Source organism: Onychostoma macrolepis, chromosome 17, assembly GCF_012432095.1.
Source record: "Onychostoma macrolepis isolate SWU-2019 chromosome 17, ASM1243209v1, whole genome shotgun sequence".
Lineage (NCBI taxonomy): Eukaryota > Metazoa > Chordata > Actinopteri > Cypriniformes > Cyprinidae > Onychostoma > Onychostoma macrolepis.
The window spans coordinates 22,295,755-22,316,130 of NC_081171.1; the positions used below are offsets into that span (position 1 = coordinate 22,295,755).

The window sequence follows — 20,376 nt, forward strand, 5'->3', positions numbered from 1 at the left end:
CCTCCAGCTTTCTGCAGCTGAAGCCTTTAAGGGTGAGTGATACCTTAATGACCATATTGCAGATTTTTGTTTAGATTGCCAACTTCACCTCTAACCCCTTAGATTTAAAATACAGTATGCATTACCTTATATATTGTTAAAATAAATAAATAAATACAAAATAAAACAAATGTACTCATAAAAATCTGATTGTGTATCGCAGCATCAATAATGTGAATTGGATCAGGTGCATTAAAAAATATTTATGAATTTATTTATTTCTGTTAAAATACTTCATTTATTGATTGATTGATTGGTGATTGGTTGAATGACTGGTTGTATTCTTAACATATTATATTTTTATGTGATATAGGATATAAAGAAAATATGATATTGTTATAAATATATATTATGAATAGTATTCATAAAGCATCAACAAATGTGATTTGGATTGAGTTATAAAAAAAATATTTATTTGCGTGTTTGTTCATTTAATATGAACATCAGCTTTAGTGTTTCTGAAATATCCCAAAAATTAGAATTAATTGATTTGTTGATTTAATTAATTAATTTATTCATTCATTCATTTAATATGAACACCATGTTTCATGAAATGCTCATTCATTCCTTCATTGCTAGTATTCTTAAAATATTCTTAATTGTGATATTCTTATTCATAAAGGTCTTCATAAGACATGGCCATGTATTGCAGCATCAACAGATGTAAATTGATTTATTGATTAGCTCATTTCATTTATTACATCATTCATTCAATATGAACACCAGGTTTCATGAAATGATCAATTAAGTTAGTTTATTCATTTATTAATTCATTCATTTAATATGAACACGTTTCATGAAATGCTCATATGTATTTATTTATTTATTAATAGTATTCTTAAAATATTCTTAATATACAATATTGTTTAAAAATAAATCTTAAAGCAGTATTCATGATGGCTATGTATTACAGCATCAATAAATGGGATTTGGATCAGATTCTGTTTTTGTATGTATGTATGTTTGCCTCTTTGACTGATCTATGACTGTTGGTCTTGTGTCAAGCGTGCGTTTTCTCCTTCACGGGTGGAGGAATGTCAGGAACACTTCTGCCATGACTCTGAGGATGCTGTAGACCAGCCAGAAATCCTCACTTCCTGCGCCCTCACGGATACCACGCACAACCTCCTGGATCATCTCACACACGCTGACCGAGAACCCTACCAGGCCTGTTCCTTAAGTGCCCTTAAAAACTCCATCGTGGACCTCAGCCTCATCCACCTCTCCCAACGATCCCGTCAGCTCCAGAATCCTATCGGCTCCCGCTCCAGCCCCGTCCACAGCCAGCAGCTCAGTGTCCCTCAGCAGACCAGACACCGGTCCTCCAGTGAGTCCAGGGTCACCAGTACAAAAGAAGCGGTGTGTTTCCGGACCACTTCAGACCGGGTGGGTCACTGTAAGCTAGGCAGCTGGTGGAAACAGGCACTGGAAACTCGACGGGCTTCAACCGGGCTGCTTCCTGCTTTAGAGCAGGTCTCTCCTGTCACACGAGGTAAGACATGTACTGTGGCCTAAAGAGTATCAAACCTTATAATATTTACAATAGGATTGTTAGCTCACACACAAAAACGATTTCAAAAATTTTACAAAAAAAAGTTAAATAATTAAAATGATTAAAAATTATAATTAAACATTACATATAGTGTTGAAAAAAAAAAAGAAAGAAAAGAGACAAAAGTATTTTTTAGACACTTATAGTTGTCAAATTTTAGTGGAACATTCAATGTTATTGTGATGCAAAATAATATAAATAATAAAAAAAAAGGTTAAAGATTGATCAATAAATAGAATTACGTAAAACTGTTCATATAATTAATGTTTAACAATGAAGGCAAATATAACAATCAATAAACAATGGTTGCTTAGTTGTCCAACTTTCCAATGATTTTAATTCGAATAGGCTGATGCTTTTCAAAAAAGTTTATATTAAGATATTAAGATGTAAACTTAATATATAAAAAAATAATCATTATTAAAGCAACATTTTGTTCTTCCATTTAAATAACATTTTAAGTATTAAATAAACCCTTGTCTATGTATTTGTCAATCTGATAAGAGATTGATTGATTTATTATTTTACTTTCACATGATCTACATTGGATTGCATAAAAAGTTTTAAATATCCGATTATTTGTCAGTTTGAACATTTACATTTATGCATTTCGCAGACACTTTTATCCAAAGTGACTTACAAAAGAGGAATAAAAACAAATGAAAATTGATTCATTAAATCTGTTATTACTTTACTGTTTTAATAATAATAATAAAATAGTTTTAAATAATATTTTTGTCAGTTTTTTTATTTTTATTTTTTATTTAACTATTAAATTACATTTATTTTAAAATTGACAGTACATTCCTCCTTTTATTTTCATGTGGTACTCCTTGTCCTTAATATTCTCTGGTCCATGTGGATAGATCAATCCACTGATTTAATAACCAATCCTCTTAGCCTCCTCTACAGAAAAACGGACATCCCCTGTCCCACGACGTCCCCAACCTCATGGCCTTGGAAGCTTCTTAGATCCTTCATCCAATCCAAGAGTGGAAAAACGAGAAGTCAAACAGGTATGCATATTTACCTATGATTTGTTTAACAGTTATTTAAATGAATATATAGAATACAGCCTAGACTTCTGACCACACAGCGGCAGTATTGCATCAGGAAAGTGAGCTGATTTTTGCATTGCAGGTGTGAATTGCATAATTATTTCAGCACCATCAATTGATTTCTAAAAGCCGCCCCTTGTAATTTAGACTGCTAAAAATGGACACATGGAGGCTTTTCACAAGAACTTGGTTTAAATGGTTTGCTTCTGTACAAACAGTGAAAGCTGGTGAGAGTTTTACTAATCAGTTTCACAATATCATCTTATTTAATGTAATGTAATCCCACAATAGTGACCGTAAAAAAGTTTTTCATTTATAAAGCTCTACAAACCGTACCGACTGATGTTATACCATGCTCTGTGGTTATTATGCAACTTCTAACATGCTCTCAGTTTCTGTAAAAGTCGATATTTTATTCTATATAATCAGTCCACAAAGGGGTATTTTTAATACAGTATGTGACTTCTCAGTATTTTAGTGACCATACAATAGTTCCATCATTAATTGTGGCCAAGCCAGCACTTGTATCTCATTTATTCAAGGACTATGATATTTGTTCTTCTTGGAACTGTTAAGTGAATACATATACAGTATGAAGGTTATGCAAAATAACGTATAACCTTTTTTCTTCCAACTGGACCATTTTCTGTTGTGACAAATAAGAATGGCGAAAAAAAAAACAACCTCTATCATAGAGATTTAATTATAGCCTTTATCAGCTGCTTTTATCCTATTACTGCATGCACTGATTAACGGGATGAGGATATCGATTCTCTCATTTTATCCACATCATTTTACATTTTAAACAGCCACATTATTTTATTTATGCAGTTTAATTAAATTTAATTTGATGCTTTTTTTTGTGTTCAGGCTGTGAAGGGTGAATTCTCAGGCCAGAGAGGATCTCTTAAAGTGACCATTAATCAGATGGATCACCGACCAACTTCACATCAAGGACGTCGAGGAAAAATGAGTAAACGAACCAAATGAGCTTAAAAGAAAACAAAAATGCATTTTGCATATATAGAAGACAAAGTGAGTGTTGTAACATGGCGAGTTGTAATTATCAGCATATTATAAATTAGTTAAAAGGTAGTTATAGAAGATCACAATAAATTCATGCATGTAAAACAAAATGTGTATACACACACACACACACACACACACACACACACACGTTACAATTATAAATAGAGTTTCTATGCTTAGAATTACAAATGTTATGAGAATGCTGGATCTGCTGTTCAATGCTTTTTAAGGCAAGCTACTTGAAAACTCAAGATTTTTTCACGTTTTTGCTATTATTATTTATAAAATTGGTTATGTTATGATGCACCTGCTGTACAGGTCATGACAGTAGCTGCTTTACAGAAGGCGTCTTTGTAACCAACTGTTTCAAATGTGCACTCATTGCTTCAACGGACTTTCTGGCACTGGTTGTTACTCAAAGGTAAATGGACCCACATACTGTAATTTCCTCGGCTTGTTGCCGTTCCGCAAGAATGGTTTCTTGGCTGCTCTGCGCCTCACAAAACCACTTCATAGAAAACAGCTGAAGCGTGTACAGTATGTAGTGCTGAATGACTCCTAAACGCTGAGCAAGCACCTCATTGGATTTCCTTCTGCACTTTAGAAATCTTTATGTACAGTATGTACTGTTATGCAGTACATTTTCCTGTCTTGGATAAAATATTATTATTAATAATATAACATTCATCTAATTACTTTTCATCTTTGAGTCATAGTTATCACCATTTTGCCTACTTTTAACTAACTAAAAAAGAAAGAAAAAGAAAAAAAGACTGGAAGCGTATCTAGAAATAAAATAGGTTTTCAAATGATTTCAGACCAAAATGTTTTCTTTTGAAAGCTGTTTTAACTGAATCATCAAGGTTTTCTTATGTCACCAATATCACTTTTCATCCCATTATTCGACTCTGTTATCCATTCTGTCTCTATAACTAACACAAGCCAGTCCTATCATCATGTAGGAGGCAACATCATTTTTTAGAGGGGCATCAACAAACATGAGTAAGTATTATCAGTGGATTTGATGAATTCTGTCATGTTTTTTGGGTTTAGCTGAATAACTTCAAGCTGTAAATTATGTAAACCTCTTAAAGTTATAAGTGCTTGAGCTTGACCGGAGTATATCTTTCCTGGAAATACTTCCTTAAATTTACACGCATATTCATTTTTTATACCTCAAATGATACTGCTGCTGCATGCATAACAGAAAAGACCCATGTTTTTTTTACACATATATTCACATATTACAGTGTTTAAATTTTTATTTTAAAGGAATAGTTCAGCCAAAAAATTATTGAAAATCGACTCATATAAGGTAGATGAATTTGTTTCTTCATCTGAAGAGATTTTGAGAAATTTAACATTACGTCATTGCCCACTAATGGATCCTTTGCAGTGAATGGGTGCCGTCAGAATGAGAGTCCAAACAGATGATAAAGACATCACAATAATCCACAAGTAATCCACATGACTACAGTCCACCAATTAACATCTTGTAAAGTGAAAAGCTGTGTGTTTGTAAGAAACAAATCCATCATTAAGATGTTTTTTTTTTTTTTTTAGTTTAGCCAAAAACGGTTGCTTTTTTTGTCCCCTCAAGTCATAATATTGCTTCCTCCAGTGAAAAAGTTGTCTTGTCTGAATCAGGAGAGAAATATATATAAACAAATATTTCTGTGGATGAAGAGGGGATGGACTTTTTCAATGGATGAAGCGTTATCAGCTGTCCATCACATGTTGGTATTGGCAGTTTACACTGATCTTTTGACAATTGATATTTATAGGAACATTAAAGTTAATAATGAATTTAAGTATTTAATAGTTTTGATGCACCAGAGTTCCAGTTCTGTATGAAGAGTTCCAGGTGTGTATGAACTATGAACTGGGTCTGTAGATGATGTTCATTTAAAACATTATATATATATATATATATATATATATATATATATATATATATATATAATTAAGCACTACTTCAAAGCGGTAAAAGAATATAGGCCTAAAGCCAAATACAACAAACCTGACTAAATATTCTCCCCTACTGGTATCCGATTTGCTACTAATGAACTAATGGCTTACTAATTAAAAGTGTTACCCGCTTTTGAGCATTTGTATGGATTAGCCTTCCATAAAACTACAACTAATTAAGTGTAGTGGGTTTCTGGAGCTTTTTGTCCCCTGGAATGAATGCCCTGAGCTGTATTTCTCTGCTCTGCTGCAGTGCCCGACTGCGCAGCTGCAGCGAGAGCGAGAGCCGCAGCGACAGCACAGCTCAGACAAAATGCCTGTGGATAATTTAATATTCGCGCAATGCATCCTTTATTTTTTAGCCTTCGTCTTTGGCTTTATAGCTATAGTACCTCTGTCGGAGAACACGGAGGATTTTCGCGGGAAATGTCTGCTTTTCACGCGGGGGATGTGGCAGAACGAGAACATCACGGTGTCTAAGCAGCGCTTCATCATTGAGGAATGGGGACCACAGACCTCCTGCAGCTTCATCACCGCCGTCGGCATCGCGTCGCTCATCCTGTCCGCCGTACAAGCCTGGAGGCTGCTGCTCTTCATCTGCAAAGGCCACGATGAGTGAGTGATTTCTTTCATCGTATTGCTTGTGAATTTGATGCCTCACATGCATCAGACCCGTGCCAGTGCGGTGGATGGGAAACAGATGCAGTTATGTCATACAGCAGCACAGATGAGCTACTATATTCGTTAAATATTTAGTTTTAAATTCGATTTTATATGGGAAACATGTTCAATAACAATAAACGGTGACACAATTTGTGATTAAGTAGTTTCATTGTTTTAAAGAAGAATGTGGCCTAATATAAAGTATAAATCAGCTGGTATCAGTACTGGACATATGAAGGGTTTAGAACAGTTTGAATAATGAGATTAATTATTAATAATTACTATATGATTATAGTCTGTCCAGCCTGAAATCAAAGGCCAGTTTACATTTAATAAACACTAGGTATTCTACTCTTTTAATATTTATTATGTAACTAAATCACTCAATTCTCAGGATAAGACACTATGAAAATCAGTATAAGCAGCTATTATTTAATTATTTCTATTATGAAACTACAATTTTATTTGAATCATTTTAACACTTTGTAAATTATATAATCATTAATATGTTACAAACCCATATTAATTAGTTTCTTACGTGGAACACAAAAAGAGATATTAGGCGGAATGTCCAAGTTGCTTTTTTCCCATACAATTAAATTAAATGGTTACATGGTTAAAAAAAAAAATAGTGCACTATACTCCAGGTCTTTTGAAGCTACTTATACTGAATAATACTGTATGCATGCCAAAATAGAAAAGTTTTAAAGTCAGAGTAAATTAAGCTATTAATCTCACCTATGCTTGTGTAATCATAATGGCATCATTTGTTTGACCAATCATGACAAATAAATGTGAATGAGCAAGCGTGAATGACATTTATATGGCTTCAGAACAGGACTATTAGTTAACTCAAACTAAACAAAACAAACAACACCAAAAAAATAAAAATAAACGTTAACTGAAATAAAATAAAATATCAAAAACTGAACTTTCAGCTAGTTGTCATTGCAACATTGCTTTTAGTTTAACAATGTACTAAAATAACTAAAACTAATACTGAAATAAATATTAATAACAGAGAAGTAGCGATTTACTCCACTCACAATGTGATATGATTTTCTCATGATTTTTTTTTTTTTTTTACAAAATTAGATTTAAAACAAATTATAAATGAAAAGGTGAATCGTCTCATATTTGTATCGCTTTTCAACCAGCTCGGGGTGCATCCCTAATTAATAAAAAAAACTACACAGATAACTATACACAGCTTTTTGGAGGATAAACATTGAATCAATGTCCTTTGTCATTTTATGGAAAAGAGCAGCTCAGCATTCTGCAAAATATCTTCTTTTGTGTTCCACAGAAGAAAAAAAATAGTAGGGCTTTGGAACAACTGGAGAGTGTAAATGGTGACTTCTGTAAAAATCTCTTTATTATTTATACAGCTCAATCTTCAATGCCTTCCTGAACCTGCTCATCAGCACATTCGTAGTGTTTGCTGTGTTCCTGTCCAGCACAATAGTCAGTGTGGGTTTCAATCTATGGTGTGATGCTATCACAGAAGGAGGCAGTATGCCCAGCAGGTAAGCATGACACTCAGGTATCCCACTTGTATATAAACACTACAATGTATATAAGAAACTGAAAGCTGTGTTTTTTAGACTGCCTTTATAACTTGGAAAGAGCCACATTTAATTGGATAGGCCTTTTTTCCTCTGTCAGAGAGGGTTTGTTGACATTGAAATTAGCCAGAGGCTTTTGGCTCGGTTCACTTCAGTGACTGTTCAAGTTCAGTCACGTTTTAGTGTCCACAGACTACTACATTATTTGAATATAAACTCTGAATGTGTCTGACAAGCAGCTTTGTTCTTAGTTTTTATGAGCAATATCTACTTGATAAATGTTGATTCTTCAGGTGTCTGTGAATCATTTCTAACAGACTACTGTTCATTTCTAGCTGTGAGGATCTTCAGGACACTGATCTTGAACTAGGGTTGGACAACTCTGCTTTTTATGACCAGTTTGCCATAGCACAGGTTAGTCAGTTAAAAATAAAAATGGGTGTGATAACTACATGAGTGTTTTATATCAATCATTGTGTTGGCTTAAAGGGATAGTTCAACCAAAAAACACATTTCATCCCTACAGCACTTTATCAACCTTCAACATTAGACAACGTTCAAACTCTTGTCTTGAATTTTCCTTTTCTAGTTTCTGTTTCACACTGCTTAATACCAGTTTTTATCATGAATATAACAGTCAATCCTCCTCTGCTTCCTCTAGTTTGGGTTGTGGGCGGCCTGGCTGACTTGGCTCGGTATCACCGTCATGGCCTTTCTGAAGGTCTATCATAACTACCGTCAAGAGGATCTGGTCGACAGCTTGATCCACGAGAAAGAGTTGCTACTCGGACGCTCGTCACGCTGGCACTCTGATGTGGTAGATGAGAAAAGTGGCATGATATGATCAACTCAACATTTTCAACGCATTGAGATATACTGTCAAGTAAAATGTGTTCATAAGCTTCAAAATTTGGATCATTAGGTGGTGTTTCTCAACTTTAGATTGACCTCAGCTGAGCTTAACTGAACCAAATGCTTCTGAATAACATTTTTTTTGACAATCGACAATGACTGAGACATAGACATTCACGTGCACTCAATTGTTCGGACAGAGGTCATAGATCATTTACTCGCAACATTTTTTGATGTTGAGCTTGAAACACAAGACCCTGGACAAAATAAACAGTGAACATCAATAACTTAGTTTAAGAAAATTTTAATTCTTTTACTACTTCATGTTGTCCCAAACCTGTAAGACTTTCATTCATCTTCAAAACACAAAATTAAGATATTTTCAAAGAAACCAGTGAGATTTCCATGGAAGCCCATTTCCACTACAGAATCAAAAAATTATGAATAAAAAGGTCATTGCGACTTTTTTAGATCACAATTCAGAATTGCGAGTTTAAATATAGCAATTGCGAGTTTATGTCTCACAATTATGAGTTCATATCTCGCAATTTTGAGTTTACACCTTATAATTCCGACTTTTTTCTCAGAATTGCGACATTATTTCTTGCAGTTCCGAGTTTATAGGCTTTCTTGCAACTTTGACTTAATTTCTCGCAATTCTGAGTTTGTATCTTGCAATTCAAACTTTTTTTTCAGAATCGCAAGATTTAAAGTTTTTGAACAGAAATTATGAGATACAAAGTTGCAATTTGCGAAAAATGTCGCTGTTTTTCCCCCCAAGCTTCTTTAGATTTCTGTCCCTTCAATGAAAGTCAATTTCACAATAGCTTTAAAAAGTTCATAACATTGTAAATAATCCATATGAATTGAGGAATTTAATCCACGTCTTCTAAAGAGACATATTAACTTCCTATGTGAATTAAAGTTTAAATATAGCAATTGTGAGTTTACATCTCACAATTCAGAGTTCATATCTCGTAATTTTGAGTTACACCTCGTAATTCTGATTTTTTTCTCCGAATTGCGACATTATTTTTTGCAGTTCTGAGTTTATAGGCTTTCTTGCAACTTTGACTTAATTTCTCGCAATTCTTAGTTTGTATCTTGCAATTCAAACGTTTTCAGAATCGCAAGATGTAAACGTGCAATTGCGAGTTTTTGAACAGAAATTCTGAGATACAAAGTTGCAATTCGCCAAAAATTTAGATTTCTGTCCCTTCAATGAAAGTCAATTCCACAATAGCTTTAAAAAGTTCATAACATTGTAAATAATCCATATGAATAGAGCAATTTAATCCACGTCTTCTGAAGAGACATGGTAACTTCATATGTCAATTAATATAGACATTGATCAATGCACATACACAGAGGAGCACATTAAATATTGTCAACAAACTTCGTTGGTTCTCGTGCATCAAGCAAGCATATCTGAGCGTCTTTTTTCACCATATGAACTTTTTAAAGCAGAGTTTGGTGGAATGAACTTTCCTTGGAGGGATGGAAATGTCTCAGGTTTATTAAAAAATACCTTCATTTGTGTTTCACAATGACAAATTTGAAAAATAATTTATGAAAGAATTTTCAATTTTGGACAAACTATGCCTTTAATGAAGTGTGCATAAATAATGTTTCTTCTAAATCCTGTGTGACATACAATCAACTTCTTATTGCCAATTATGTTTTTACTCAACCAAATGATTCTTTCCTTCTAAAGCCTATTTAAAGCAGCGCTAGAAATGAGCAACAGCTTCCAGTCAGTTTCTATTCCATCAGTGCTCTATACATTAGCTGAGGAGTTGGAATTAGTACATACATTGTAGCTCAGGTAATACTAGTTTTAAACACTATTTGAAGTGTGTGTGATCCATGTCTGGTTTTCTTTACTGAAAGACCACTCCCTTCCAGTACTGCCTCTATGTGTAAGACATATATAATGATGTTTAGACTGTGGTAGTATCCTTCCTATGTAAAGGGATTGCTCTTGAAAACATGCTTGCATGTACATACATATGACAGTCTATTAATTAATTCAGACAGACGAAGAGGAAATCTAGGCTCTATAAAAATATTGAAGTGACTAATCTTCAGTCTTCAGGATTTAACATCATAATTTGATGAGATATGTGATATTTGGAGGGATAATTTAATGATTTGCTCCATCCAGTTTACTTGCTTTCCTAGAATCACCTACAACGTTTGTCATAGTTCACTATATCTTGAAATATTGTTGCGCATGTTGCAATAAAATTTGATGTATGCCTTTTTGGTTCAAGCATCTTATGATAACTAGTCCTCCTAACCCTAAAGGATTCTGTTTTAGTTTTGCTAGTTTATGTGTGAGCATGAGTCGTGATTCACTGTAACTCTGTAACACACTCAGGCCCACGTTTCCGAGTATAAAACATTATGCATAAGATTGTTTTGTGCATCATTTTATTTATTGTGTAATAGTGTGAACACATCTCTGCAACTTGCAACATTGTAGGGCTTTTATTTAATAAAAGCAGTAATAGCAGTATAAACAGCAATGATGATGGAAATACAAAGCAATTGTTGGTTTTTCTGATCATGAAATAAATACAATTCAGTCTTTAAACTATAGTGATAATTTAGAGCTATTTTTGGTCTTGAATATTTGAAACAAAAGAAATGCAGTGAATATACTGCCATAAAGCACCTCTATTGAAATAAACATTACAGAGAGACTAAACACAGAGAATTTGTACTTGTCCTGGGGTGATTTTATTGCTTCAGCGATTGGCTAGCTCAACAGTACAACATATTTAGTTTATTTCCCTTTTGTCATCCGAATTCCCCTGAAATGGGTATAGTAAGCAAGTGTGCTAATAATATGTTGCATAAATGTACTACTTAGACATATAGTGCACAAAATATTCTGATATAATGAAACATTTGTTTTGTGTTTTGACATTTTCAGGTGTTTCTATCCAAGTAACTCACAGTGATTTGATGCAGGTCACAGTAGTTTTGTTAATGATTCGTGCACCTTTAACTTATTTCTCTTAATCAGTTGTATTTATGGAGATTAATTCAACTGCATTTTTAATAAATATTAAACATTTGGGGTCAGTAAGATTTTTAAAGAAAACTCTTGACAAAACTGAATTTATTTGATTAAAAATACAGTAAAATATTATAGATATTACTACAATTGAAAATATAAATTTTATATTTTAATATACCGTATTTTAAAATGTAATTTATTCCCGTGATATTAAAGCATCACTACTCCTGTATTCTGTGTCACATGATTCTTCAGAAGTTATTCTAATTGGCTGATTTGCTGTTCAAGAAATATTTCTTATCTTTTTTTTCTCAGGATAATGAGAACAGCATTAATTTGATATAGAAATTTGTTATAACATTATAAATGTCTTTATTGTCCCTTTTGATCAATTTAATGCATCCGTGCTGAATAAAAATGTTAATTTATTTCAGAAAAAATTCTAACTGACCCCAAACTTTTGAACATGTGTGTGCGTGTTTGTGTGTGTGCGTGGGTGCGTGCGTGTGTGGTGTGGCGTGGCGTGTTGTGTGTGTTTATAATATCTCTTCATGATGACAGAGTTTTCAATTTTGGGTGTACTGTCGCTTTAATTCAAGCAATACATGCCAGCTTGTATGCTAATGGAAAATATGCAATTTTTGACACTAGAAACCAAAGGCTGATATAATTTGATAGAAAATGCTTGCCCAAAAACTAGAAAAATATATACTGAACAGCTGCTGCTATAAAGAAAGATTAAGAGACTAAAAGTGTAAAACTTGAGTGGAACAGTAAAAAAGATAGAAAAAGAAAATTCTTATAAAACATAGTAAAACAAATGAATGCACCATTATTAGGCTTAACCCAAGATGCTGGTACAGGTTTATGTAAAATATAAACTGAAATAGTGCGAGTATCATAAAGAATTCAGCTATTTAAAATGGCATTCTTTCATTTGCCAGTTAAATCTGGCAGTGCATGACACAATATATGGCCAACTCAACCTTCAACAGTCTTGTTTCTCTTTCTGAGAGAATTTGTGGCAGATGGAAACGTTTGTGCTTAACAGAACAGCTTTGCCCTTCGTTTCTTGTAAAGTAGATAAATGCTAAAGATGTCATCATTGTGCCAGTTCTCTTTTCTCTTTACATTGAAATATATTCTTTAACAATGATTAGTGTCATTCACATGTTTGATAAATGCATAAAACGCATATTTGTATTCTAAACCTATTTGATTATTAGTAAAATAAATAGCATTGTCTTGCATTCCACAGACACATTCAACCACATTATGTACAGTAAGTGCATTAAAAATAAAAGCATTGAATAAATGAAATATTATTTTATATTAAAAGGGTCATATAATGTGATACATTGGTTCATAGAGAATACAGTGTGCACAATCTGTAAAGCCCGACTGATTTTGGGTCTGATCCAATAATGAGTCAATGACATAAGAGTGTTCACGGTAAAGAGAAGAAAATAATATTTTATAAAATCTTTTATAAAACTAAATTATAATTAAGTTTTTGGGGAGTTGCACCACATGACATCTTACTAATAACAATGTAACATTTTAATTATATTATTAAATAACTTAAATTTTAGGAGAATCCTCAATAAAAATGAGGATCACGTCTTAATTCTAATTCTAATAAAATGACATGGTTGCACCAAAATCAAAATATTAAGATGTTTTGAAGCTGGATGAAAATAAATCCATTCTTGGATAAACATATTTCCAACTCAATCCCGTCTTTATTTTTGTTATACAGTAAATTTATTTCAGCAGTTTCCTAAATTCACTCTTTGAATCAGAAAGCCCTTATATTGCTATTTAAAGACAAAAATAGCGCTTCAGAAATCAACCATTTTTGATACAAAACTTTGAGGTAAATATTATATAAAGCAAATGAACACAAAGAACAGCACTAGCAGGAAATGATCCAACCATGCGTTTACTCATTCTATAAGCACATGCAATGTGTTCTCGGCACTAAAATGTAACTATTTGTGACAATGCACACGATATTATGCATGTACTCACCGTTACATGTGGCTCTTTTTCATATTGCTTATTAGAGACCTGTAAAGGTATTTAATGTCTTGCATGCCTAATTTGACTGATAATACTGACCTATTAATATATCAGTCGGGCTCTACCTGTGGACGGAATTCATTCATTCGTTTTCTCTCTCGACAGTCTTGTATAATTCTGAGTGCTAAAGGTTTTAATTAATATTGCTGCACAAGTATTCTTTGGAAAAGGACCAAAAGATGCTTTAAAGGTTGTAAAAATTCAGCCCAAAATAAAAATGTACTGAAAATGTACTCAACCTCAGGCTAATCAAGATCTATATGAGTTTGTTTATTCACTGGAACAGATTTGGAGATATTTAGCATTACGTAACTTGTACATCAATGGATCCTCTGCAGTGAATGGGTGCCGTCGGAATGAGAGTCCAAAGAGCTGATAAAAACATCACAGTAATTCACAAGTAAAAGGGTTTAAAGTTTAAAACGCCTTAACAATGGATTTGTTTCTCACAACCTCAGCTTTTTGCTTCACAGAATGTGTGGAATACTTTTATATCATTATGATATTTTTTTCACTCTCATTCTGATGGCACCCATTTACTACAGAGGATCCACTGGTGAGCAAGTGATGTTATGCTAAATTTCTCTAAATCTGTTCTGATAAAGAAACAAACTCATCTACATATTGGATGGCTTTAGGATGAGTACATTTTCAGCAAATTTTCATTTTTGGTGAACAATTCCTTTAAAACATACCATCCAGAACCACTATACGAGGAAAAAGAGCTACATACAGAGATCTAAATATTATTAGCTATGCCACCATAAAGGGCAAAAAGGCACACCATCCCTTAATGGTGTGGAAAAGCACATGGCCTTTAATCATCCACAAAATAAAAGAAGTGGATGTTGAACATCCTCAGAAAATTTGACTGGTGGCCAGTCTGATTATAACAGTGAAAATAAAGCAATAAATAAAACAAGAGGACCTTTATCTTTCATTTCCTCCACAGTCCTTCAAAAAACATCCTGACCTTTTATGTTTTTTTCCCCTGCCCGTTGCTGCCCCATGTGGTCAGTTATGGTCATTGCATGGTCAACCAGATCCAGCAGGCCCAAACAATCTGTTTGAACTGAAGCAGGTACACAGCCAGTGCCGTCTGCAGCTCTTCACAGGCGCGCTGGGGTCTCCGGCGGTCCGTGCAGTACAGTGCTAGACCCAGCGCAGACAGAAGCAGGAACAGACAGGTGAGCAGGGCCAGATGCAGACGGCTCTGGGGAGTGTCGTAGACTGGAACACAAAATTTGAAATGCTAATTTTTTTTGCTGTGCAACTGTTTAAAACAGTCTAAAGCAGAGCCATATGAAATGCAGAAAAAACCCCCCAAAAACATATCTAGCATGGCCACAAATTAAGAATTATTTCCTTCATTTTCATAGCATTAATTCACAGCTACAATTCATTACCTCATTTTGGTTAAATCATGGCCACAAATTAAAAGTTAGTTATCGTAATTTATTAATTCACTCTCTTGTTTTAGTAAATTGTGGTCACGGTGTGCTACTTCTTTCCCTCATTTTGATTTAATTAAAACAAGGGAACGAATTAGTACAACGTTGCCATGATTTACTAAGGAGGTGTTTACACAACACCATTTTCAACCAAAAACAGAAAACTTGTGTTTTTGACATTCATTTACATGACAACTGCGGTTTTTGGAGCCTGCAAACAAACTTCTGAAAATATGTTTCAAAGTTTTTGAAAACGATTCCGCTATAATCTCTGTGTAAACTACAAAAATGAAATTTGTGAAAATGGTGACGTCATGCACATGTGTATCATGTTTGTGTAGTGTTTCTTTACAAAGTGACATTGCCATCTACTGATCTGGCATGCATAATACAGCAATTTTAAGCCGTTTTCACGCATCCTGGGTGAAAGACAATTGTTTTGACAACATTGCTGTCTGTACGCAAAAAATGTAAAGGAAGAACTTTTCTGTTTTTAGTAGATCACCGTAGTGTAAACGTACCTTAAATCAAGTAACTAACTAAAATGAGGGAACAAAATAAGTTGTGGGAACACATTCTTATTTTCTTATATAATAAGAAAACCAAAAACCAAAGAAAAATATGGGAACATATTCTTATATGTATATATATATATATATATATATATATATACATATACATATACATACATGTATGTATATGTATATATATAGATTTTTTCTTTTCTTCTCCTACATGTCATGTGCAGGGCTTCGTAGTAATTCTTTAAATATGCTCTAAGTATTTTATTTTTTATTTTTTCATAGTTTTTATTACTTTCATACTTTGAATCAGTTTGCACATTCACAGGCCATCCCATACAGAAAAATGCAAGCTGTGAGCATGCTAGTTAGCTTTTAGCTTGTCTTGTGAGAGGCAATTTTACTAACGTTGCTTTAGATAGACATTACGTACTGTACATAATCATTTGATACACATTATATGTATTTTACACAGCAAAAACATAATTTATTTGACCAAAATTCCAGAATTGTTAGCTGACAGTCTAGATGAATGTATTGTTTATATGGTTTTCTACAAATGGGACACTACATTTTATTCAAGCTAATATTGACAAAATGTTTTCATACATTTTGGCTTTAATAAGAGAAGGAAATTTCTGATAATCACATGAAGCAGCATTATTTACTGGCTAAGTCTGGGGAAATTCCACAAGAGCTAACACCGCTAACTGCACTTTTAACCAAAGAAAATTAAGAAAAAGGTCACTTTCTTTTGGTCGTACATGCGTGATATACCTCAATGTAAAATTTAACAGGCAACGGTGAACAAACTGCAGTTCCTTCATGTACACATATAAAACCACAGCAAATGGCTACTTATAAATGCTCAGGCTGTTCTGAGTCCCAGATTTCATGCAAGAAAATCATGCATCTTTTCATGCATTTTTGAGATCCACCACATTGTCCAACACATTTCTTATCTACTTACCTCCTAAACAGTCATAGTACGGAATGTCTGGAAACCCAACATAAAAGGTAAGAATGGTTTAGGTTTGAGTTCAAGTTGGTCAAAATCTTTGTAAAACCAATAACCATTCAAATAACTAAAGGTGCAGCCACATTTACCGCTCCACAAAATACAGGCATTTCAACAGTAATCCACATCGCATGAGGGCAAAAGATTTCCCCAAGCAGATTGCGCAACAATTTCAAATTGGTCACACTGATTCGCTGCGCTGAGGAACATTATGTTGCTTGGTTCATACGCCGCTATAACATTGACAACTGACAAAGGACCTTCGCTAATGTGACCGCGCTTAAATCTTTGGAGACACAGAAGCACATGACCTTCATTCTTACTGGGTTTTGCAATAAGGCCTTTCGAAATAAGCTCTCGAGAGAAAGACAAACTGCGCATCTAAACAAACTACACTGGCGCCCTGAATTACTACCTTCCTTAAATTCCTTAAATTAAATTCGTTGTTTCATTAACATAACAGTGTTGTTGGCACAGATTGCACACTACCTAATTTGCATGTATAATTAATTTGAAAGTAAATCACTTGGGTATGTTTGTGCATCCCTTCTTTTCTTTTTTTCAAAATGAGGGGATTCATTAACCACAGATCTCAATGAGAACAATCTTTTACAACCCACTTCAACATGTTTAATTTACTTTACTATTTTTAAGTGCCAGCCCTTAATAATGCAGAGAACCACTTTAAAGAACAGTTCAAAGAGTCCCTGGAGATTTTAGGGACTGCTAGAGCAGGTTTGTTTGAACTCACTCACCATGAACAGTGATCTCGGGCTCTCTGAAGCGAACCCGCCTCTCGGTTTTTCGCTTGCGCGATGAGTCTGACTCCACATTGCTCACGTTGGACCTTTTCAGAATAGAGGTGGGCAGTTTTTCATTTATGACCTGAAATCAGAAAAGACAAAACTATTGACTTCTACAATGTTTGATATAAGCAATATGAAGTCATTTGACTGTGGCAGTAGACACGCATTTCATTTGACAAGATTGTTTGCAATAAAATATCATGACATGTTAACAGAAAAAGTAGAATGAAAAACAATGTGATTTACACAAGTAAAGATGATAGCCCAAAAATATGTCCTGTAATATATGTGAGTACATCACATTAAGTTGTGGGTCAATGATGTGACAAATGTAATAATTTAGTGAAAAATAAATTAAAAATGCATTTCATACTGTAAATATGTAAATACAATGACTTAAATGCACCTTTATACTGAGTATGTGTTTTTTTGAAGGCACAAAGTCAAACATTTCAGGATGATACAAATGTCCTGATATCAAAATGAAGGAAAAAGAAGAATCTGATAATATTGGAAAATTTGGTCTGTTTTATGACAAGGTCGTAAAATGTCATTTGGTGCAACTCCTAAAAAAAACCTAGTAATATTTATCAATTATTAATTCATGCTATTTAAAATATACTTTTTTCTTTAAAAAACATATAATGTAAAATATTTTTGAAATGAATGAATATGTACTCAGGTGTATATGGTGTCTTTACTTGACGGTTACACCAGATTACACATTCATTAAATTTAATAATATAAACCCAACATAAATGCAAAAAGTACATTTCTAAGAAATTCGATTTTTGTTTTACTTTATCATGGTGTCGGTGCCAAATGTCACTGGCTGCAGTATTACCTTCGTTTTAGGAGTTTCCTGTTGTATGTATGGCTCTTTTCTGTGTCGCAGTTCAGAGTGTCTGTCCTTATGGCTATGAGAGATGCTACTCAGAGCATCGCTGAATGACTCGGTGGCTGAGAACCTTTTGGAAAGAGTCGACACACACTCTCCCAAAGAATCTGTAATATAAAATGCACTTCACAAACTGCAGAACAACATATTTGACATCACATCAGCAAAAGCAACACATATTTGTTTCTAGTCGGAACAGTTTGCATGATGAAACTCGTTTAGCATTGAAACTATGACACAGTGTCACGCAGGTGATATGTTGTGGCGAAAGCATTTTCTCTCAGAAAGCTGACTCTGCAGCTGAGTTTGACATTTGACACATTGCTGCCCTATACAATACATTTTTCATTGTCCAGGAAAAAGGCAATAGGGAAGACGCAGAATGACACGTCCCCCCACAAAACTAGCAAAGCATTTCTGCTTACAAAAATGCCCTGGCCTCAAACTGTCATAGACACGACATGGCTTTTCTGCCTGAGATCTAAAACGCCATCAGCTGCAGACAGAAAGTGCATGCTTGGAATAAATGTTTACTCATTCAGGCGATTTAGCTTTTATCGTACAGAACTATGTACAGTAGGCTTTTAGTAGTACATATTCCTTGCTTCCTCACTAAGTGGAAGGAGTAAATGGCTCTATATGAGTTAAATTCTCAAAAGCTTTCACTAGAAGCTGCTTCCAAGTTACGGTGGATATTTTGCAGTAAATTTTGTACAGTAGATTGTACAGTAGATTGTACAGTAAATTGCAAAGCAGGTGTGCTTAAATAAGCTTTATACAGATTTACCATATGGCAAATTACTGTGGTAACGTGGTTCTGTAAATAGCCACTACTGTCATAAGAAATATAAATTATAAATAAATGAAACTAAATTATATAAAGCTAATGCTTTAAAGGAATAGTTCAACCAAAAATGAACATTTGCTGAAAATTTACCATCCAAAATGTAGATTAGTTTGTTTTTTCATCAGAAGAGATTTGGAGAAATTTGGTACTGTATTACATAACTTGCTCACCAATGGATCCTCAGCACTGAATGGGTGCCGTCAAAATGGAGGGAGTCCAAACAGCTGATAAAAACATCACAGTAATCCACACGACTTCAGTCCATCAATTAACATCTTGTAAAGACAGTTTGAAGTTAAAAATATCTTGAAGTATTTGATTCTTATAAACACGCAACTTTTCGCTTTACAAGACATTGATTACTTGTGGATTATTGTGATGTTTTTATCAGCTGTTTGGACTCTGTTTCTGACGGCACCCATTCACTTTAGAGGATCCATTTGTCATCTTCGGAATGAACGAAGCATTCTGACCATGCATAGACAACAAGGGAACTACAACATTCAAGGCCCAGAAGGACATTGTTCAAATTGCCCATGTGACATCAGTGGATCAACCATAATGTTATGAAGCTACAAAAATACTTTTCATGTGCAAAGAAAACAAAAATAATGACTTTATTAAACAACTGGAATGACATGAGGGTGCTATCCCTTTTTAAGGTACATTTTTATTACGACAATGAGCCTTCTGTAATTGATGTAATGTTTTGAAAAATCATGTTTTAGTGCCAATTTGACATTTCCCATAGTTACATTACTTGTATATTCTGTTTTGCCGATCTCTGCATAGACAGTGGCTAGCAGCTCCAGACTCCGGGCTGTGATGGGGTGATCGTTACCAAAAGCCCTTTGGTGGATTTTTGTGGCCTAAATGGAAAAAAAAAAAAATATATATATATAATGGAAAAGTGACAATTACTATAACAGTTCTTCAGATTTCTCCTCTTCAAAAGCCTTCTGTCATATATATATATATATATATATATATATATATATAAAA

The 20,376-nt window shown here is 33.9% G+C and overlaps 2 protein-coding genes across 3 annotated transcripts in view; one reads left to right on the forward strand and one right to left on the reverse strand.

Annotated features, from left to right (window-relative positions):
- Window positions 1-5,724: 5,724 nt before the first annotated feature.
- On the forward strand, window positions 5,725-10,996 carry LOC131523019 (transmembrane protein 179). Its single transcript, XM_058748996.1, has 4 exons — window positions 5,725-6,261; window positions 7,698-7,835; window positions 8,210-8,288; window positions 8,536-10,996. The coding sequence occupies exons 1-4, from the start codon at window positions 5,960-5,962 to the stop codon at window positions 8,716-8,718; spliced, it is 702 nt and encodes a 233-aa protein (XP_058604979.1). The 5' UTR covers window positions 5,725-5,959; the 3' UTR covers window positions 8,719-10,996.
- Window positions 10,997-11,142: 146 nt separating this feature from the next.
- Window positions 11,143-20,376, reverse strand: part of c17h14orf180 (chromosome 17 C14orf180 homolog) — a 34,034-nt gene continuing 24,800 nt past the window's right edge. Inside the window, exons 6-10 of one of the 2 annotated variants that reach the window (XM_058748994.1) lie at window positions 20,135-20,243; window positions 18,474-18,634; window positions 17,579-17,708; window positions 16,776-16,802; window positions 11,143-15,063 (exon numbers count right to left, since the gene is read on the reverse strand). In XM_058748994.1, coding sequence (XP_058604977.1) covers window positions 14,858-15,063; window positions 16,776-16,802; window positions 17,579-17,708; window positions 18,474-18,634; window positions 20,135-20,243 — 633 coding nt within the window. In that variant the 3' untranslated portion in view covers window positions 11,143-14,857. The remainder of the gene's footprint in view (window positions 15,064-16,775; window positions 16,803-17,578; window positions 17,709-18,473; window positions 18,635-20,134; window positions 20,244-20,376) is intronic. The other variant, XM_058748995.1, reaches the window with a different exon arrangement.